Source organism: Pseudophryne corroboree, chromosome 1 (genome assembly GCF_028390025.1).
Source record: "Pseudophryne corroboree isolate aPseCor3 chromosome 1, aPseCor3.hap2, whole genome shotgun sequence".
NCBI lineage: Eukaryota > Metazoa > Chordata > Amphibia > Anura > Myobatrachidae > Pseudophryne > Pseudophryne corroboree.
Genome location: NC_086444.1, coordinates 45,250,987 through 45,273,636, shown reverse-complemented (window position 1 = coordinate 45,273,636; position 22,650 = coordinate 45,250,987). Strand labels below are relative to the sequence as shown.

The 22,650-nt window shown below is 51.5% G+C and overlaps 1 protein-coding gene across 2 annotated transcripts in view; it reads right to left on the bottom strand.

The window, feature by feature from the left end:
- Positions 1-22,650, bottom strand: part of FYTTD1 (forty-two-three domain containing 1) — a 112,933-nt gene that overhangs the window by 22,752 nt on the left and 67,531 nt on the right. For both annotated transcript variants that reach the window (XM_063959105.1, XM_063959113.1), the window contains exon 3: positions 17,773-17,935. In XM_063959105.1, the coding sequence (XP_063815175.1) occupies positions 17,773-17,863 (91 nt within the window). In that variant the 5' untranslated portion in view covers positions 17,864-17,935. The remainder of the gene's footprint in view (positions 1-17,772; positions 17,936-22,650) is intronic.

The following is a 22,650-nucleotide window of genomic DNA, read 5'->3' as shown; positions in this document are numbered from 1 at the left end:
TGTTGAGACGAGAGGCCATCATGTCTATTTGAGGTACACCCCAAAAATCTGTTACCTCCGCGAACATCTCCAGAGTCCCCACTCTCCTTGATGGAGATCGTGTCTGCTGAGGAAGTCCGCTTCCCAGTTGTCTACTCCCGGAATGAAGATTGCTGACAGCACCAATGCGTGTTTTTCTGCCCAGAGGATGATTTTTGTTACCTCTGACATTGCAGCTCTGCTCTTCGTTCCGCCCTGTTGGTTTATGTAGGCCACCATCGTCACATTGTCCGACTGCACTTGAATGGCTAGATCTCGCAGAAGATGGGCCGCATGGAGGAGAAGACCATTGTAGACGGCTCTTAGTTCCAGAATGTTTATTGGAAGGCTGGATTCCAGGCTTGACCACCGTCCTTGGAAGGTTTCCCCCTGAATGACTGCGCCCCAGCTCCGGAGACTTGCATCTGTGGTTAGAAGGATCCAGTCCTGAATCCCGAACCTGCGGCCCTCCAGAAGGTGAGGTGATTTGCAGCCACCAAAGGAGTGAAATCCTGGCCTTTGACGTATTCTCTGGTGCATGTGTAGATGGGATCCCGACCACTTGTCCAGGAGATCCAGTTGGAAGGACCGAGCATGAAACCTCCCGTACTGCAGAGCCTCGTAAGAGGCCACTATCTTCCCCAGAAGGCGAATTCACTGATGAACAGACACCCGGGCTGGCTTCAGGACATCCCGGACCATTGTTTGTATCACCAACGCTTTTTCCTCTGGAAGAAACACCCTCTGCACTTCCGTGTCGAGGATCATTCCCAGAAAGGACAACCTCCTGGTTGGTTCCAAATGTGATTTTGGAAGATTCAGGTTTTCAACGGTGTTCCCTGAGTAGATGGTCGTGAGAACAATGGACTGCTTCTCCCCTGCGGAGGCGAACTATCATTTCCGCCATCACCTAGGTGAACACCCTCGGTGCTGTGGAGAGACCGAATGGTAGAGCCTGGAATGGAAAATGACAGTACAACAGTGCAAATCGGAGATAAGCTTGATGCGGCGGCCAAATCGGAATTTGGAGGTACACATCCCTGATATCCAGGGATACCAGGAATTGCTCCTCCTCTAGACATGATATCACCGCCCTTAGAGACTCCAGTTTGGACTTGAACTCTCACAGGAAAGTTTCAAGATCAAAACGGGTCTGACCGAACCATCCAGGTTTCGGTACCACGAAAAGGTTCGAATAGTAACACTTGTTTTGCATATGGATTGGAACTGGTACAATGACCTGTGCCACCACCAACTTCTGGATGGCTTCCTGCTGGATAGCCCTGGCTGCCAGCAAAGCTGACAAGCTTGATTTAAAGAATAGGTGAGGAGACAGATCTTGAAATTCCAACCTGTACCCCTGGGACACAATATCTCGCACCCAGGGATCCAGTCTAGACGACACCCAGGCGTGGCTGAAGTGCCTGAGTCTCGCCCCCACCGCCAGGCCGCGCGGTCCACCGTCATGCTAAGGACCTTGGCGCACCTGAAGTAGGTTTCCGTTCCTGGGAACACGCAGCAGCAGGTTTCTTGGATTTTAGCCGACCTCCTCTAAAGAAGGTGTTGGATGGCTTGGCCTTTCTTGCTTTGGCAGTCCGAAAGGATTGTGATGCAGCCGAAAAAAAAGGCATCTTCGTAGCAGGCGCAGCGGAAGGAAGAAAAGGTGACTTACCCGCAGTTGCCGTGGAAATCCACGCATCTAGCGCTTCCCCAAATAGAGCCTGACCTGTGTAGGGTAGGTTCTCCACGCCTCTCCTGGATTCCGTGTCGGCAGACCATTGGTGCAGCCAGAGTCCTCTACGAGCTGAGACAGACATGGAGAATATTCCTGCAGCCATCGAACCCAGGTCTGTCATGGATTCCACCGTAAATCCTGCAGAATCCTGTATGTTACGCAAGAACAATTCAACGTCACTTTTATCCATTGTAACCAATTTCTCAAGTAACGTGCCAGACCACTTTACTATAGTTCTAGATCCATGCACGGGCAATGGTAGGCCGTAGTATCGCCCCCGGAGCCGTGTATATGGATTTGAGCGTAGTGTCAATCTTGCGATCAGCCGGTTCTTTCAATGCGGCAGGTCCCAGGACATGTAAAACCCACCTTCTTTTGACAGTCTGGACACAGATGCGTCAACTATGGGTGTTTTTCCCCAATTCCTTCTCCTCAGGGAAGGGGAGTGTAATTTTTTTGGGGGGGGAATCTGTAATCCCTTCACTCAGAATTTTTCAAATAGCGTTTAATACTTTAGACCAGGGCTGGCCAAACCAGTCCTCGAGATCTACCAACAGTACACATTTTCCAGACCACCTAGCTGGTGCACAGGTGTAGTCATTACTAATTAAGATGTGCTGCATTCATTCCTAACTGACAATTCTACAGATCTCCAGGAGGCCTGGAAAACATGAACTGTTGGTAGATCTCGAGGACCAGTTTGGCCAGCCTGGCTTTAGACGCAGGGAAGGTTAGCGAGGCTTTCTTATTGTCAGTGAAGTAAGCCTCCTCAACCTGCTCAGGCGACATGTCAGCAATATTTAACATATCTCTAATGGTCTCAAACATGAGCTGCACCCCCTGCAAGGGGTGCCGCCCCCTCCCCCAGCATGTCCCCCTTCACCGTCTGCAGTCTGTGGAATAGGAGCTACACAGATTTTACACAGCCTTTACCCTTCTACAACCCCTTGGTACCACTCAGCTTGAGTTGCTTGGAGGGGGAGGGGGGGGATGCGTGGCCTGGATGCTGAAGGCAGCAGACGTGCATCGCATGGGTTCCTGCAGCTGGAAGGCTTAAAAACCCAACTACACAGCCTTTTACTGCCTCTGCTTCCAGTTGATCCCGGGTCCCTGCCGACCTCCCTGAAGTGCCGCGGAATCGGGAAGCACCTTTTGGAGCTCCCGCATATTGCGGCCTGCGGGCGCCTCCCGGACCGGAGGGCCTTCCAGGACCATTGGAGGGGCGCTGCGGATCCCCCCCCTACCTCCCGGTGACGGAGCGACTGCTGAGTGCTGCATGCGGCGGCCTCTGGAGACCTGCGGCCGCGCTCTGACCTTGGCCAGCCGGAGCAGTCGGAGGTGAGACGGAGCTGAGCGGCGCCCGGCGGCCATTTGAGAAGGAGGCCTCGCTCCGGCTCGTGCCCGCGTTCGGCGCTTTGTGACACACCGCCTGCAGATCTCCAGCGACGAGTCAAGTGGACACCACGGAGCTGTGCTCCCCGGCAGTGAAACAGTGCATCAGCTCCGCTCCTTTTGAAAATTCACCCTGGTAAGGCACCTTTTTAATTGCTGCCCTCACACCCTGGAGCCCCCGCATAGCTGCTGGCCTCCGCTGCCCCACGTGTTCTACGGGCTCCCTTATACTAAGTACATTTGAGGGGCCGCAATATTCAAGCCGGGTCCTGGTATCGCCAGTCGCCTTCCCGACTCCTGGACCACTTACTGTCGGCCAGACAGCCTGTAATAGCGCAATTCAATTGGAGAACGGGGTTCGGCCCCTAAACGGCTGCTGCTATATCTGCTTTCTTGTTACAACAAATATATGGCTGCCTCCGGCTGGAGTCGGCCATCCGGCTGATATATCCTGCATCTTTTTTCTGAAGTTCGCTGCAGACGCAAACCGCAGCTCCGCACATAGTTATGTGAAGACCTCCGGTAGTCGCTTGAAAGATGATGCTGCTGGCCTGATGTTCCCTTAAAGCCACGTGGGGGGCTACTGCATGGCGACGATCCGCACATTTTTATGCTACCTGGGATATGTAAATGTGACACATTTACCACCTTTCTTAATAAACCGATCTCATGGTGAGAGGCACGAAGAAAAATAATGCCAAGACCAAACCAGACGCGACTCCAAACTCTGCGGCCCGCCGTTCCCCAGATCTACGTCAGTTCTTGATGCAACCCATAACAGGTCCGGCATCCACTCTAGCTGTCCCTGACTCCCCAATTCTCGGTACGCCGGTGGAAGACATGTCTGCTTCTCAGACCCCACAAACACCATTGTCCGCCTTCTTGACAACTGATATCAGCGAGATTCTTTCCCATGTCAAATCACTTCCCACGAAGCAAGATTTCTCGGCATTAGAGATCCGCTTACTGTCTACCATCAAACGAGAGGGGACTGCGTTGCAACAAGACATATCGCGGATCGCGACTCGCGTCGACGTCTTGGAACGACATGAGACATCTAGCTTTGCTTCTTTAACTAATTTTCAAGAAGTGATTTCCCATCAGAGGAGTGATATTGCCTTCCTTAAATCCCGTGTTGAAGAAATGGATAACCGTGGGAGGCGGAATAATATCCGGGTCAGGGGACTCCCGGAAAGTGTCTAACAGGATGATCTGACGAATGTACTAACAACGATATTTGGAGAGCTTATTGACTTGGATCCGAATGGAGACATTATGTTCGATAGAGCGCATAGTGCTCTCCGGCCTCGAGGCATACCATCGGAGTTGCTCGGAGGGACCGCTCCCTGTGTACAGGAACTGCAGGCAGGAAGATGGCGCTGAACGCTGCTGGATCCGCTCTGAGAAGCTCCGCCTCTTGAAGATGGCACGTCTTCCCGCACAAATTCTTTATACTGCCCTGAGGATTCCGTCGCTAGCCGGAGGTTTCAGTCTCCGGTTAGTGCCTGTGTACTGCGGATTCTGACGCTAGCCTGGGGATTCAGTCTCCGGTTAGCGTCTGTGACCAGTGTAGGGTATTAAGACGCTGGCTCAGGACGCCCCTCATAGTGCCAACACTGTGCCGCTGAGCCTTCCCGGAGCACAGCCGCTCAGATCTGCGCTCCTACCCTAGTGCCGCCATATCTCGCCATCTTCTGATCTTCTGGCTCTGTAAGGGGGTGGCGGCATACTGCCGGGGTAAGTGATCCCCTGTGGCGGGGAACAATCAATCCCCTCAGGAGCTTAGTGTCCTGTCAGCGGAGATAGTAGCTCAGAACCCGCAGGGCGGACATTACTCCCCCCCCCCTCCCCCTTAGTCCCTCGAAGCAGGGAGGCTGTTGCCAGCAGCCTCCCTGTAAAATAATAAACTCTAAAAATAAACTTTAGAAGGGAAACTCTGTAGAGCTCCCCTAGCTGTGACCGGCTCCTCCGGGCACATTTTCTAAACCGAGTCTGGTAGGAGGGGCATAGATGGAGGAGCCAGCCTACGCTCTCAAACTCTTAAAGTGCCAATGGCTCCTAGTGGACCAGTCTATACCCCATGGTACTACTGTGGACCCAAGCATCCTCTAGGACGGAAGAGAAATACAGTATATTGTAGTGTTATATTACATTGTCCCAGGAGTATATGGGGGAGGTTTCTCACATGCAACTACTAGAAGCCGTGTTACTGACATGATATATGTAGGGTAATAGTAGGAAACACAAACCTGCGGTGTGAGGACTGACTGCTGACATTGTGCATCAGTAAAACATACAGAGTACGCCCCCACTGCCCAGCTACATACACACACACACACACACACACACACACACACACACACACACAATCTTTGCGGCAGTCGCACCAAACACTCTTCGCGCGCTGAGTAGCATGAGAATCTTCTAGCGTCAGTCTTTCTTGCCAAGAATGCATTTTAGCCATAACGTGACGCAACTAAGATGCACAAGGAGACTCTGCTGATTAATGTGATATGACACTTGTATATCTGTGTCTGTACACAAAGTGCTACAATGTACAGTAGCAGCCACAGATTTTTTTCTAATACAAGTTCCGTTCTGTTCCGTATACATACTCCGTCAAAAACAATGGCCCTCATTCCGAGTTGATCACTCGCTAGCTACTTTATGCATTTGCACGGCTGCAAAGTCGCCACCCACGGGGGAGTGTACTTTCGCTTTGCAAGTGTGCGATCGCATGTGCAGCCAAGCGGGACGAAAACGTTTTTTGCAGTTTGAGTAGGTCTGAACTTACTCAGCTCTTACGATCACTTCAGCCTGTCCGGTCCCGAAATTGACGTCAGACACCCGCCCTGCAAACGCCTGGACACGCCTGCGTTTTCCCTACCACTCCCAGAAAACGGTCAGTTGACACCCATAAACCCCCTTTTCTGTCAATTTCCTTGCGAACGGCTGTGCGAAAGGAATAGTCGCTAGTAGCATTGCACAGCAACAATGCTGTTTGTACCGTACGACGTGCGTGTGCATTGCGTTGCATGCGCAGTAGTAACCTGATCGCTGCGAAAATCGTCAGCGTGCGATCAACTCGGAATGAAGACCAATATACAAATGTCATATCAAATTAATCAGTGTAGACTACTCGTGCGTCCTACCCACATTGCGTTGCGACTAAGATGTATTTTCGACAAAAAAAAAAATAAGATTTTACTCACCGGTAAATCTATTTCTCGTAGTCCATAGTGGATGCTGGGTACTCCGTAAGGACCATGGGGAATAGACGGGCTCCGCAGGAGACTGGGTACTCTTTAAAGAAAGATTAGGTACTATATCTGGTGTGCACTGGCTCCTCCCTCTATGCCCCTCCTCCAGACCTCAGTTAGGGAAACTGTGCCCGGAAGAGCTGACACTACAAGGAAAGGATTTGGAATCCCGGGTAAGACTCATACCAGCCACACCAATCACACCGTACAACTCGTGATAACTATACCCAGTTAACAGTATGAATAACAACTGAGCCTCACTGAACAGATGGCTCATAACAATAACCCTTTAGTTAAGCAATAACTATATACAAGTATTGCAGATAATCCGCACTTGGGACGGGCTCCCAGCATCCACTACGGACTACGAGAAATAGATTTACCGGTGAGTAAAATCTTATTTTCTCTGACGTCCTAGTGGATGCTGTGTACTCCGTAAGGACCATGGGGATTATACCAAAGCTCCCAAACAGGCGGGAGAGTGCGGATGACTCTGCAGCACCGAATGAGCAAACTCAAGGTCCTCCTCAGCCAGGGTATCAAACTTGTAGAATTTTGCAAACGTGTTTGATCCCGACCAGGTAGCAGCTCGGCAAAGTTGTAAAGCAGAGACCCCTCGGGCAGCCGCCCAAGAAGAGCCCACCTTCCTTGTGGAATGGGCGTTTACTGATTTAGGATGCAGCAGTCCAGCCGCAGAATGTGCAAGTTGAATCGTGGAACAGATCCAGCGAGCAATAGTCTGCTTAGAAGCAGGAGCACCCAGCTTGTTGGGTGCATGCAGGATAAACAGCGAGTCAGTCTTTCGGACTCTAGCCGTCCTGGAAACATAGATTTTCAGGGCCCGGACTACGTCCAGCAACTTGGAAGCCTCCAAGTCCCGAGTAGCCGCAGGCACCACAATAGGTTGGTTCAAATGAAACGCTGATACCACCTTAGGGAGAAATTGGGGACGAGTCCTCAATTCTGCCCTGTCCATATGGAAGATCAGATAGGGGCTTTTACAGGAGAAAGCCGCCAATTCTGACACCCGCCTAGCCGAAGCCAAGGCCAAAAGCATGACCACTTTCCACGTGAGATATTTCAACTCCACGGTCTGAAGTGGCTCAAACCAATGTGATTTTAGGAAATCCAACACAACGTTGAGATCCCAAGGTGCCACTGGGGGCACAAAAGGGGGCTGAATATGCAGCACTCCCTTGACAAACGTCTGAACTTCAGGCAGTGAAGCCAGTTCTTTTTGAAAGAAAATAGACAGGGCCGAAATCTGGACTTTAATGGATCCCAATTTTAGGCCCATAGTCACTCCTGACTGTAGGAAGTGCAGAAATCGACCCAGCTGAAATTCTTCTGTGGGGGCCTTCATAGCCTCACACCAAGCAACATATTTACGCCATATGCGGTGATAATGTTTTGCCGTCACATCCTTCCTAGCTTTTATCAGCGTAGGAATGACTTCAACCGGAATGCCCTTTTCCATCAGGATCCGGCGTTCAACCGCCATGCCGTCAAACGCAGCCGCGGTAAGTCTTGGAACAGACAGGGCCCCTGCTGTAGCAGGTCCTGTCTGAGAGGCAGAGGCCAAGGGTCCTTTGAGATCATTTCTTGTAGTTCCGGGTACCAAGTCCTTCTTGGCCAATCCGGAACGACGAGTACAGTTCTTACTCCTCTCTTTCTTATTATTCTCAGCACCTTTGGTATGAGAGGAAGAGGAGGGAACACATAAACCGACTGGTACACCCACGGTGTCACTAGAGCGTCCACAGCTATCGCCTGAGGGTCCCTTTACCTGGCGCAATATCTTTTTAGCTTTTTGTTGAGGCGGGACGCCATCATGTCCACCTGTGGCCTTTCCCAACGATTTACAATCAGCTGGAAGACTTCTGGATGAAGTCCCCACTCTCCCGGGTGGAGGTCGTGCCTGCTGAGGAAGTCTGCTTCCCAGTTGTCCACTCCCGGAATGAACACTGCTGACAGTGCTATCACGTGATTTTCCGCCCATCGGAGAATCCTTGTGGCTTCTGCCATCGACTTCCTGCTTCTGGTGCTGCCCTGTCGGTTTACATGGGCGACCGCCGTGATGTTGTCTGACTGAATCAGCACCGGCTGGTTTTGAAGCAGGGGTCTTGCCTGACTTAGGGCATTGTAAATGGCCCTTAGTTCCAGAATATTTATGTGTAGGGAAGCCTCCTGACTCGACCATTGTCCTTGGAAGTTTCTTCCCTGAGTGACTGCCCCCCAACCTCGGAGGCTTGCATCCGTGGTCACCAGGACCCAGTCCTGTATGCCGAATCTGCGGCCCTCGAGAAGATGAGCACTCTGCAGCCACCACAGCAGAGACACTCTGGCCCTCGGGGACAGGGTGATCAGCCGATGCATCTGAAGATGCGATCCGGACCACTTGTCCAACAGATCCCATTGAAAGATCCTTGCATGGAACCTGCCGAATGGAATTGCCTCGTAAGAAGCTACCATCTTTCCTAGGACTCGCGTGCAGTGATGCACCGACACCTGTTTTGTTTTCAGGAGGTCTCTGACCAGAGATGACAACTCCTTGGCCTTCTCCTCCGGGAGAAACACCTTCTTCTGTTCTGTGTCCAGAATCATACCCAGGAACAGCAGACGCGTCGTAGGAACCAGCTGCGACTTTGGAATATTCAGAATCCAGCCGTGCTGTTGTAGCACTTCCTGAGATAGTGCTACTCCGACCAACAACTGCTCCCTGGACCTCGCCTTTATAAAGGAGATCGTCCAAGTACGGGATAATTATAACTCCCTTCTTTCGAAGGAGTATCATCATTTCGGCCATTACTTTGGTAAATACCCTCGGTGCCGTGGACAGACCAAACGGCAACGTCTGGAATTGGTAATGGCAGTCCTGTACCACAAAACGGAGGTACACCTGGTGAGGTGGGTAAATGGGGACATGTAGGTAAGCATCCTTGATGTCCAGTGATACCATGTAATCCCCCTCTTCCAGGCTTGCAATAACCGCCCTGAGCGATTCCATTTTGAACTTGAACTTCTTTATATAAGTGTTCAAGGATTTTAAATTTAGAATGGGTCTCACCGAACCGTCTGGTTTCGGTACCACAAACATTGTGGAATAGTAACCCCGTCCCTGTTGAAGGAGGGGAACTTTTATTATCACCTGCTGGAGGTAAAGCTTGTGAATTGCCGCCAGCACTACCTCCATGTCCTGGGGAGTAGCTGGCAAGGCTGATTTGAGGTAACGGCGAGGGGGAGACGTCTCGAATTCCAGCTTGTATCCCTGAGATACCACTTGTAGAACCCAGGGATCCACCTGTGAGCGAACCCACCGGTCGCTGAAGTTCCGGAGACGGGCCCCCACCGCACCTGGCTCCACCAGTGGAGCCCCAGCGTCATGCGGTGGATTTAGTGGAAGCAGGGGAGGATTTTTGTTCTTGGGAACTGGCTGTATGGTGCAGCTTTTTCCCTCTACCCCTGCCTCTGGGCAGAAAGGACGCGCCTTTAACCCGCTTGCCTTTCTGGGGCCGAAAGGACTGTACCTGATAATACGGTGCTTTCTTAGGCTGTGAGGGAACCTGAGGTAAAAATGTCGACTTCCCCGCTGTTGCTGTGGAAACGAGGTCCGAGAGACCATCCCCAAACAATTCCTCACCCTTTTAAGGCAAAACCTCCATGTGCCTTTTAGAATCCGCATCACCTGTCCACTGCCGAGTCCATAATACTCTCCTGGCAGAAATGGACATTGCATTAATTCTAGATGCCAGCCGGCAAATATCCCTCTGTGCATCTCTCATATATAAGACTACGTCTTTAATATGCTCTATGGTTAGCAAAATCGTATCCCTGTCGAGGGTATCAATATTTTCAGACAGGGTATCGGACCAAGCTGCTGCAGCACTACACATCCAAGCTGAAGCAATTGCAGGTCTCAGTATAGTACCTGAGTGTGTATATACAGACTTCAGGATAGCCTCCTGCTTTCTATCTGCAGGCTCCTTTAAGGCGGCCGTATCCTGAGACGGCAGTGCCACCTTTTTTGACAAGCGTGTGAGCGCTTTATCCACCCTCAGGGATGTCTCCCAACGTAACTTGTCATCTGGCGGGAAAGGGTACGCCATCAGTAACTTTTTAGAAATCACTAGTTTATTATCGGGGGAAGCCCACGTTTCTTCACACACTTCATTCAACTCATCTGATGGGGGAAAAACCACTGGTTGCTTTTTCTCCCCAAACATAATACCCTTTTTAGTGGTACCTGGGTTAATGTCAGAAATGTGCAACACATTTTTCATTGCCGTAATCATGCAACGGATGGCCCTAGTGGAATGTACATTAGTCTCGTCCTCGTCGACACTGGAGTCAGACTCTGTGTCGACATCTGTGTCTGCCATCTGAGGTAGCGGGCGTTTTTGAGCCCCTGATGGCCTTTGAGACGCCTGGGCAGGCACTGGCTGAGAAGCCGGCTGTCCCACGGCTGTTATGTCATCGAACCTTTTATGCAAGGAGTTGACACTGTCGTGTAAAACCTTCCACATATCCATCCACTCTGGTGTCGACCCCGCAGGGGGTGACATCACATTTATCGGCACCTGCTCCGCCTCCACATAAGCCTCCTCATCAAACATGTCGACACAGCCGTACTGACACACCGCACACACACAGGGAATGCTCTGACTGAGGACAGGACCCCACAAAGTCCTTTGGGGAGACAGAGAGAGAGTATGCCAGCACACACCACAGCGCTATATAATCAGGGATTTACACTAACACAAAGTGATTTTCCCTATAGCAGCTATACAATACAGTTTGCGCCTAAATTTAGTGCCCCCCCTCTCTTTTTTACCCTTTGAGCCTGGAAACTGCAGGGGAGAGCCTGGGGAGCTGTCTTCCAGCGGAGCTGTGAAGAGGAAATGGCGCCAGTGTGCTGAGGGAGATAGCCCCGCCCCCTTCTCGGCGGACTTCTCCCGCTCTTTATATTTATATTATGGCGGGGGATTTTTGCAAATATAGTGTTTATTAGACTATATTATGTGCTGTTCGCCATGTAAGGTACTCTAATTGCAGCCCAGGGCGCCCCCCCCCCCAGCGCCCTGCACCCATCAGTGACCGGAGTATGTGGTGTGCATAGGGAGCAATGGCGCACAGCTGCAGTGCTGTGCGCTACCTTAATGAAGACCGGAGTCTTCAGCCGCCGATTTCCAGGACGTTCTTCTTGCTTCTGGCTCTGCAAGGGGGACGGCGGCGCGACTCCAGGACCGGACGACCGAGGCTGGGCCTGTGTTCGATCCCTCTGGAGCTAATGGTGTCCAGTAGCCTAGAAGCCCAAGCTAGCTGCAAGCAGGTAGGTTCGCTTCTCTCCCCTAAGTCCCTCGTAGCAGTGAGTCTGTTGCCAGCAGATCTCACTGAAAATAAAAATAAGAATTTACTTACCGATAATTCTATTTCTCGTAGTCCGTAGTGGATGCTGGGGACTCCGTAAGGACCATGGGGAATAGCGGCTCCGCAGGAGACTGGGCACAAAATTAAAGCTTTAGAACTACCTGGTGTGCACTGGCTCCTCCCCCTATGACCCTCCTCCAAGCCTCAGTTAGGATACTGTGCCCGGACGAGCGTACACAATAAGGAAGGATTTTGAATCCCGGGTAAGACTCATACCAGCCACACCAATCACACCGTATAACTCGTGATCTAAACCCAGTTAACAGCATGATAACAGAGGAGCCTCTAGAAAAGATGGCTCACTACAGCAATAACCCGATTTTTTGGTAACAATAACTATGTACCAGTATTGCAGACAATCCGCACTTGGGATGGGCGCCCAGCATCCACTACGGACTACGAGAAATAGAATTATCGGTAAGTAAATTCTTATTTTCTCTAACGTCCTAAGTGGATGCTGGGGACTCCGTAAGGACCATGGGGATTATACCAAAGCTCCCAAACGGGCGGGAGAGTGCGGATGACTCTGCAGCACCAAATGAGAGAACTCCAGGTCCTCCTCAGCCAGGGTATCAATTTTGTAGAATTTTACAAACGTATTTGCTCCTGACCAAGTAGCTGCTCGGCAAAGTTGTAAAGCCGAGACCCCTCGGGCAGCCGCCCAAGATGAGCCCACCTTCCTTGTGGAGTGAGCATTTACAGATTTTTGGCTGTGGCAGGCCTGCCACAGAATGTGCAAGCTGAATTGTACTACAAATCCAACGAGCAATAGTCTGCTTAGAAGCAGGAGCACCCAGCTTGTTGGGTGCATACAGGATAAACAGCGAGTCAGATTTTCTGACTCCAGCCGTCCTGGAAACATATTTTCAGGGCCCTGACAATGTCTAGCAACTTGGAGTCCTCCAAGTCCCTAGTAGCCGCAGGCACCACAATAGGTTGGTTCAGGTGAAACGCTGAAACCACCTTAGGGAGAAACTGAGGACGAGTCCTCAATTCCGCCCTGTCCGAATGGAAAATCAGATAAGGGCTTTTACAGGATAAAGCCGCCAATTCTGACACGCGCCTGGCCCAGGCCAGGGCCAACAGCATGACCACTTTCCATGTGAGATATTTTAACTCCACAGATTTAAGTGGTTCAAACCAATGTGACTTTTGGAACCCAAAAACTACATTGAGATCCCAAAGTGCCACTGGAGGCACAAAAGGAGGCTGTATATGCAGTACCCCTTTTACAAACGTCTGAACTTCAGGGACTGAAGCTAGTTCTTTTTGGAAGAAAATTGACAGGGCCGAAATTTGAACCTTAATGGACCCCAATTTCAGGCCCATAGACACTCCTGTTTGCAGGAAATGTAGGAATCGACCCAGTTGAATTTCCTCCGTCGGGCCTTACTGGCCTCGCACCACGCAACATATTTTCGCCAAATGCGATGATAATGTTTTGCGGTTACATCCTTCCTGGCTTTGATCAGGATAGGGATGACTTCATCCGGAATGCCTTTTTTCCTTCAGGATCCGGCGTTCAACCGCCATGCCGTCAAACGCAGCCGCGGTAAGTCTTGGAACAGACAGGGTCCTTGCTGGAGCAGGTCCCTTCTTAGAGGTAGAGGCCACGGATCCTCCGTGAGCATCTCTTGAAGTTCCGGTTACCAAGTCCTTCTTGGCCAATCCGGAGCCACGAATATAGTGCTTACTCCTCTCCATCTTATCAATCTCAGTACCTTGGGTATGAGAGGCAGAGGAGGGAACACATACACTGACTGGTACACCCACGGTGTTACCAGAGCGTCTACAGCTATTGCCTGAGGGTCCCTTGACCTGGCGCAATACCTGTCGAGTTTTTCCCAACGGTTTATAATCATGTGGAAGACTTCTGGGTGAAGTCTCCACTCTCCCGGGTGGAGGTCGTGTCTGCTGAGGAAGTCTGCTTCCCAGTTGTCCACTCCCGGAATGAATACTGCTGACAGTGCTATCACATGATTTTCCGCCCAGCGAAGAATCCTTGCAGCTTCTGCCATTGCCCTCCTGCTTCTTGTGCCACCCTGTCTGTTTACGTGGGTGACTGCCGTGATGTTGTCCGACTGGATCAACACCGGCTGACCTTGAAGCAGAGGTCTTGCTAAGCTTAGAGCATTGTAAATGGCCCTTAGCTTCAGGATATTTATGTGAAGTGATGTCTCCAGGCTTGACCATAAGCCCTGGAAATTCCTTCCCTGTGTGACTGCTCCCCAGCCTCGCAGGCTGGCATCCGTGGTCACCAGGACCTAGTCCTGAATGCCGAATCTGCGGCCCTCTAGAAGATGAGCACTCTGCAACCACCACAGGAGAGACACCCTTGTCATTGGTGACAGGGTTATCCGCTGATGCATCTGAAGATGCGACCCGGACCATTTGTCCAGCAGGTCCCACTGGAAAGTTCTTGCGTGGAATCTGCCGAATGGGATTGCTTCGTAGGAAGCCACCATTTTACCCAGAACCCTTGTGCATTGATGCACTGAGAGTTGGCTCGGTTTTAGGAGGTTCCTGACTAGCTCGGATAACTCCCTGGCTTTCTCCTCCGGGGGAAACACATTTTTCTGGATTGTGTCCAGGATCATCCCTAGGAACAGAAGACGAGTCGTCGGAACCAGCTGCGATTTTGGAATATTGAGAATCCAATCGTGCTGCCGCAACACTACCTGAGATAGTGCTACACCGACCTCCAACTGTTCCCTGGATCTTACCCTTATCAGGGAATCGTCCAAGTAAGGGATAACTAAAATTCCCTTCCTTCGAAGGAATATCATCATTTCGGCCATTACCTTGGTAAAGACCCGGGGTGCCGTGGACCATCCATACGGCAGCGTCTGAACTGATAGTGACAGTTCTGTACCATAAACCTGAGGTACCCTTGGTGAGAAGGGTAAATTGGGACATGAAGGTAAGCATCCTTGATGTCCCGAGACATCATGTAGTCCCCTTCTTCCAGGTTCGCAATCACTGCTCTGAGTGACTCAATCTTGAATTTGAACCTCTGTATGTAAGTGTTCAAAGATTTTAGATTTAGAATCGGTCTCACCGAGCCGTCCGGCTTCGGTACCACAACAGTGTGGAATAATACCCCGTTCCCTGTTGCAGGAGGGGTACCTTGATTATCACCTGCTGGGAATACAGCTTGTGAATGGCTTCCAAAACTGTCTCCCTGTCAGAAGGAGACATCGGTAAAGCCGACTTTAGGAAACGGCGAGGGGGAGACGTCTCGAATTCCAATTTGTACCCCTGAGATATCACCTGAAGGATCCAGGGGTCTACTTGCGAGTGAGCCCACTGCGCGCTGAAATTCATTGAGACGGGCCCCCCACCGTGCCTGATTCTGCTTGTAAAGCCCCAGCGTCATACTGAGGGCTTGGCAGAGGCGGGAGAGGGTTTCTGTTCCTGGGAACTGGCTGATTTCTGCAGCCTTTTTCCTCTCCCTCTGTCACGGGGCAGAAATGAGGAACCTTTTGCCCGCTTGTCCACGAAAAGACTGCGCCTGATAATACGGCGTCTTCTCATGTTGAGAGGCGACCTGGGGTACAAACGTGGATTTCCCAGCTGTTGCCGTGGCCACCAGGTCTGAAAGACCGACCCCAAATAACTCCTCCCCTTAATAAGGCAATACTTCCAAATGCCGTTTGGAATCCGCATCACCTGACCACTGTCGTGTCCATAACCCTCTACTGGTAGAAATGGACAACGCACTTAGACTTGATGCCAGTCGGCAAATATTCCGCTGTGCATCACGCATATATAGAAATGCATCTTTCAAATGCTCTATAGGCAATAATATACTGTCCCTATCTAGGGTATCAATATTTTCAGTCAGGGAATCCGACCATGCCAACCCAGCACTGCACATCCAGGCTGAGGCGATTGCTGGTCGCAGTATAACACCAGTATGTGTGTAAATACATTTTAGGATACCCTCCTGCTTTCTATCAGCAGGATCCTTAAGGGCGGCCATCTCAGGAGAGGGTAGAGCCCTTGTTCTTACAAGCGTGTGAGCGCTTTATCCACCCTAGGGGGTGTTTCCCAACGCACCCTAACCTCTGGCGGGAAAGGATATAATGCCAATAACATTTTAGAAATTATCAGTTGTTATCGGGGGAAACCCACGCATCATCACACACCTCATTTAATTTCTCAGATTCAGGAAAACTACAGGTAGTTATTCCTCACCGAACATAATACCCCTTTTTGGTGGTACTCATTATCAGAAATGTGTAAAACATTTTTCATTGCCTCAATCATGTAACGTGTGGCCCTACTGGAAGTCACATTTGTCTCTTCACCGTCGACACTGGAGTCAGTATCCGTGTCGGCGTCTATATCTGCCATCTGAGGTAACGGGCGCTTTAGAGCCCCTGACGGCCTATGAGACGTCTGGACAGGCACAAGCTGAGTAGCCGGCTGTCTCATGTCAACCACTGTCTTTTATACAGAGCTGACACTGTCACGTAATTCCTTCCAACAGTTCATCCACTCAGGTGTCGACCCCCTAGGGGGTGACATCCTATTACAGGCAATCTGCTCCGTCTCCACATCATTTTTCTCCTCATACATGTCGACACAAACGTACCGACACACAGCACACACACAGGGAATGCTCTGATAGAGGACAGGACCCCACTAGCCCTTTGGGGAGACAGAGGGAGAGTTTGCCAGCACACACCAGAGCGCTATATATATACAGGGATAACCTTATATAAGTGTTTTTCCCCTTATAGCTGCTGTATTGTTAATACTGCGCCTAATTAGTGCCCCCCTCTCTTTTTTAACCCTTTCTGTAGTGTAGTAACTGCAGGGGAGAGCCAGGGGAGCTTCCCTCCAACTGAGCTGTGAGGGAAAATGGCGCCAGTGTGCTGAGGAGATAGGCTCCGCCCCTTTTTCGCGGACTTTTCTCCTGCTTTTTTATGGATTCTGGCAGGGGTTAAAATTCATACATATAGCCCTGGGGGCTATATGTGATGTATTTTCGCCAGCCAAGGTGTTTTTATTGCTGCTCAGGGCGCCCCCACCCAGCGCCCTGTACCCTCAGTGACCGAAGTGTGAAGTGTGCTGAGAGCAATGGCGCACAGCTGCAGTGCTGTGCGCTACCTTGGTGAAGACAGGACGTCTTCTGCCGCCGATTTTCCGGACCTCTTCTGTCTCTGTAAGGGGGCCGGTGGCGCGGCTCTGGGACCCATCCATGGCTGGGCCTGTGATCGTCACTCTGGAGCTAATGTCCAGTAGCCTAAGAAGCCCAATCCACTCTGCACGCAGGTGAGTTCGCTTCTTCTCCCCTTAGTCCCTCGATGCAGTGAGCCTGTTGCCAGCAGGTCTCACTGAAAATAACAAACCTAAACTAAACTTTTCACTAAGCAGCTCAGGAGAGCCCCCTAGCCTGCACCCTTCTCGTTCGGGCACAAAAATCTAACTGAGGCTTGGAGGAGGGTCATAGGGGGAGGAGCCAGTGCACACCAGGTAGTTCTAAAGCTTTACTTTTGTGCCCAGTCTCCTGCGGAGCCACTATTCCCCATGGTCCTTACGGAGTCCCCAGCATCCACTTAGGACGTTAGAGAAAAACCTAATAAATACTTTCTTTACTAGAAGCTCAGGAGAACCCCTAGTGTGCAACCAGCTCGAGCCGGGCACAGATTCTAACTGAGGTCTGGAGGAGGGGCATAGAGGGAGGAGCCAGTGCACACCAGATATAGTACCTAATCTTTCTTTAAAGAGTGCGCAGTCTCCTGCGGAGCCCGTCTATTCCCCATGGTCCTTACGGAGTACCCAGCATCCACTAGGACGTCAGAGAAAAAGGGGATGCCTGACATTAGCAGAGTTGCACGGGACCTGACGGCACACTCACGCCAGGCATCTCGCATTGCATGGCGTATTGAGGTTGAATGTACGAGGACGCATCTGTAACAAGGGCTCCCTCACCCAGTGACATGTCAATCTTGTCGATGATGGCTATCTTGTCGATCCTGGACGTGATATCATCCATGTTTGTCTCGGCGCCAGGCGGCACCATTGCTGGCCCTCCCGCCTCAGAGCCTTCCAGGCGAACTCTCCGGCAGCTGACCGTGTACCGTGTGCCACCCGCCTAGAACAAAGAGAATGGAAACATCTGAGTAGGTGAAAACTTTATGCTTGTTGTGGTTATATCACAAACAGCTTTTGTATCACCGCAGAGGTAAGAAGCATCCCTAGGCAAAACCTCCTGCTTGCTGCGGATCTGTATCATCATCAGGGGCCTTTGTGACACCACAGATAGTAGTAACATAGGGGGTAATTCTGAGTTGATCGCAGCAGGAACTTTGTTAGCAGTTGGGCAAAACCATGTGCAGTGCAGGGGAGGCAGATATAACATGTGCAGAGAGAGATAGATTTGGGTGTGGTGAGTTCAATCTGCAATCTAAATTGCAGTGTAAAAATAAAGCAGCCAGTATTTACCCTGCACAGAAATAAAATAACCCACCCAAATCTAACTCTCTCTGCACATGTTATATCTGCCTCCCCTGCAGTGCACATGGTTTTGCCCAATTGCTATCAAAAATCCTGCTGCGAACCCCATAGTAATATAGTTTCTGAGGTTGAAAAAAAACAAAAAAAACAAACAAACACAATTTGTCCATCAAGTTTAACCCGTTAATGATCTCCTACGCCAGAAGTTCCCAAACTTTTTTTGACTCACGGTGCCCTAGTGTATCAGAATTTTTTTCATAGCACCCCTAGGACAAAAAAGTTTCTTATTGAGAAATTTAGAAAAAAAAAAAAAAAAAAAAGATTAAGAGGGACAATTTACTAAGCAGTGATACGAGCCGAGAAGTGAGCCAGTGGAGAAGTTGCCCATGGCAACCAATCAGCATTGACGTAACATTTATAATTTGCATTCTATAAAAGGTAACAGAGCAGCTGATTAGTATCCATGGGCAACTTCTACACTGGCTCACTTCTCCACTTTTATCACTGCTCAGTACATGTCACCCCAAAATTAAGTAGATTGCATTTATAGGATTATCCTTAGGTTCAGTTGTGTGGTGAGGGACAGGATTTGCTTCTGTTTGTCCACATATTGTACGACTGGCAGCCACCAGCGCTGGTTTTGCCTATTACACTGACTATAAATGCATACCTCCCAACATGACCCTCTCCAGGAGGGATACAATGCTCTGCTCCTGGACTTCCCTCTTAATGTATGATTGCCCTCACCTGTGCTGAAACACCTTTCTTATCCATTAACCTGTTCAACACAGGTGCCGGTGATCATAGATTAAGTGGAAAGTCCAGAAGCAGAGCATTGTGTCCCTACTGGAGAGGGTCATGTTGGGAGGTATGTAAATGGTTTGAAATGGTCCTGGACCACCAACCTGAGTCGCCTCTGTAAGTGTCCTGAGTAGTGATGTTCGGTTTTACTCGGTTCTCAAAACGGCATCTTATTGGCTCACGGATGTCACGTGTTTTGGATAGCCAATAAGATGCCGTTTTGAGAACCAAACCGAACCCCGCTCATCACTAGTCCTGAGGCACCCCCGGTTGCCTAGAAACACAATTTAAGAACCACTGGCCTATGCTATAAAATTTTTAAGACTAAATTAAACTGTGTGAATGTTTAGCAGTTATGTTTATTTTTCTTTTTTTCTTACTACTATAGTGCTTGGTTTACCCACCATAACCCTGTATATAATAGTTACATAGTTGTTGAGGTTGAAAAAAAAAGACAAAAATGTCCATAGTGTTCCACCTATATTATAATTTTATATGTTAATTAAATGCTGTATCCATGGATATTTTTTCCGCTAGGAATCTATCTAATCCATTTTTAAACTTATTGAGTCCACCATTACTACCTTCTCTGGCAGAGAATTCCAAATCCTTACTGCTCTTACTGTGAAGAACCCTTATCTCCGTTGAGAATGGAATTTTTTTTCTTCTAACCTCAGGGGGTGTCCTCGTGTCCTATGTAGTGTTTTTTTGGTAAAAAAATAATAAAAAAATAGTTTGATAACTCCTTGTATTGTCCCTTAATGTATTTATAAATATTAATAACTAGGTGCTTCATCGCGCCCTACGGGCGCTCTTCACACCGTCGCAAGGGGCTACGCCCCCTTAACCCTTGCATGCCTTTCTGGGGTTCAATATTTGTATTATATAAAGTATTACCTGCATTCCTTTGATAGTGGTTAAATATTGCACAATGAAAGGGCGTGCAATGGTGAAGGAGGCGCAGCCCCTTGCGACGGCGTGAACAGCACCTGCAGGGCACGATGTACAGAATGTAGCGGGTGCGGGGGGGACTGCGAATGGTGTCTGTAGATGCTGCGGGTGGAGGGGGGGGGCGGAAGTGGGGGTGGGGCCCGGATGGGGAAGGGTCAGGAGGTGCTGCGGGTGGGGGAGGGGCAGAGGAGTGGGGGATGCAGATTGGGGAGGGGTCCGGAGGCACTGCAGGTGGGGGAGGGGCAGGGGTGCCACGGGTGGGAGAGGGGCAGGTGTGGGGATGTTGTGGATGGGTGACGGGTGACGGGTTCCGGAGGTGCTGTGGGATGGGAAGGGGTGGGAGTGCCGGGGGTGGGGTAGGGGTCCGCAGGCGCCATGGGTAGGGGAGGGGCCGGTACGGGTGGTGAAGCGGATAGGGAAGGAGGTCCAGAGGTGCTGCAGGTGGTGGAGGGGCAGGTGCGGGGGTGCCATTGGTGGGGGAGGGGGGGACCGCGGATGGAGGAGGGTGTCTGCAGATGCTGCGAGTGGAGGGGGGCAGGTGTGGGGGGAGACATATAAGGGGGGTGGATGGTGGAGGGGGCCTGGAGGTGCTGTGGGTGGTGAAGGGGAGGAGGAGTGGGAGCTGCGGGTGGTGTAGGGGGTCTGGAGGCACAGCGTGTGGGGGAGGGGTGGAGTGCCGCATGTGGTGGTGGGGAAGGTGCGGAGGTGTGGTGCATTGGGGAGAGGTCTGGAGGCGCTGCGGGTACTGTACCTGCCAAAAAGGTAGTTGGAGGGTATGCAGTAACAGGGCCAGGACAGGGGTGACAGGGTCAGAACAGGGTTGACGGGGCCAGGACAGGGGTGACAGGGTCAGAAAAGGGGTGACGGGGCCAGGACAGGGGCGACGGGGCCAGGACAGAAATGACAGGGACAAGATAGGTGTGACAGGCCAGGGTAGGGGCGGCAGGGCCAGGATAGGGGTAACAGGGCCAGCATAAGGGTAACAGGGCCAGCATAAGGGTAACAGGGCCAGCATAAGGGTAACAGGGCCAGCAAAGGGCCAGGATAAGGGTGAAAGGGCCAGGATAAGGATGAAAGGGCCAGGATAAGGGTGGCAGGGCAAGGTCAGGGGTGACAGGGATATGACAGAACACAGGGCACGGGAGAGATTGGTATTAAGGACAAAACAGTTGTGACAGACAGATGTGTGTTACCGGAGTCACTGCTGCTGGCTGCTGCTGTTCCACTCCAACCTGTTGGGATCTGCTGCTGGTGGAGACTTGGCATGGCTGACTCTCTTAGGCTGGAGTCCTGCTTCCTCTGCCCGTCCGCATCCCTCCCCCCACTCCGCAGACCTCGCGCAGCTGCCGGGCACTGTGGTAAGGGGAGACTGGGAGTGACTGGTTAGCCCCCAGGAGACGCTGGAGGGAGGAGGGGGTCATAGCATGCACGTGGCGCGGACCTTGCGGCTGCTGGGCACTGTGGTAAGGGGAGACTGGGAGTGACTGGTTAGCTCCCAGGAGACGCTGCGGCTGGAGGGAGGAGGGGGTCGGAGCCTGCAAGCAGCTCGTACTTCTGCAGCGCTGCCCGCCGGCTAAAGTGTGTGAAGGAGCTGGGCGCACCTCACTGCGGGCGGCAGCGCTGCAGCTAGCGGTGAGGTTGCCGGGGCTGGAGGTAACAGAGGCAGTACGGAACCTGCACAGCGGCAGGTGCCCCACAAAACTGCAGCTAAGAAGCGTGGAGTGTGCCAGAAAGTGACGCTCCTCCGCGCCAGAGAGAGGGGGTCAAGCACACAGTGAGCCGGTGCCCGTCTGTCTATACGGCATACCCCCTCACCTCCCAAATGTCCCTATTTTCACGGGACAGTCCCATTTTTTTGGGTCTGTCCCGCTGTCCCACCCGCGGGTCGCAGTGTCCCGCGGTAAGGGGGGGGGGGGGGGGGGGTCAGTTGGAAAGCTCCTGTACTCGCTGTTCTGCTTAGCAGAGCAGCGGTGAATAGTGGAGACAGAGGGAGAGGGGGCATCAGGGGGTACGGATTAAGGGGGGGTTCCAGCAGCAGGGCCGGATTAAGGGGAGGGGGGGGGGGCAGGGGGTACGTACCTTTGGCCCCACAGTTTTAGGGGCCCCCCGGCTCGAGTAGCTCTGTCCCAGCTCTGAAGCTCCCCCGTCCTGCCAGCAACAGCATTGTGCTACTGTCAGCACACGCTGCTGCGTATTGGCAGGTCTGTGGTGTTGCAGGGAGGCAGCAGTCTCCCTGCTTTCTTCTGCCTGTGCGGGTGTGTAGGGGGAGCGACCACCTCCTCTGGATTTACCCCTAGTCGAGGGGCCAAAATTCCATTAAAAAAAATAAAAAAAAAAGCCCGGAATTTGCGTGAGGGGGCGCGGCCTCGCGGGCCGCGATTAGGCCACGCCCCCAACCCACAGCAGGCACAGCAATGAGATAGGGCTCCCCTGTCTCAAGTGGCCTGGGCCCCCCGGACTCAATCAGCCCCTGGGGGCATGCCAGCAGCTCACAGAGCGCTGGGCATGCCCCCTCACTGACGAAAACGGGGGCCCTCCCGTGAAGCCACGCCCCCTTTTCACCACGTGTGTGTCCCTCCTTCTTCCTGAAGAAAGCTGGGA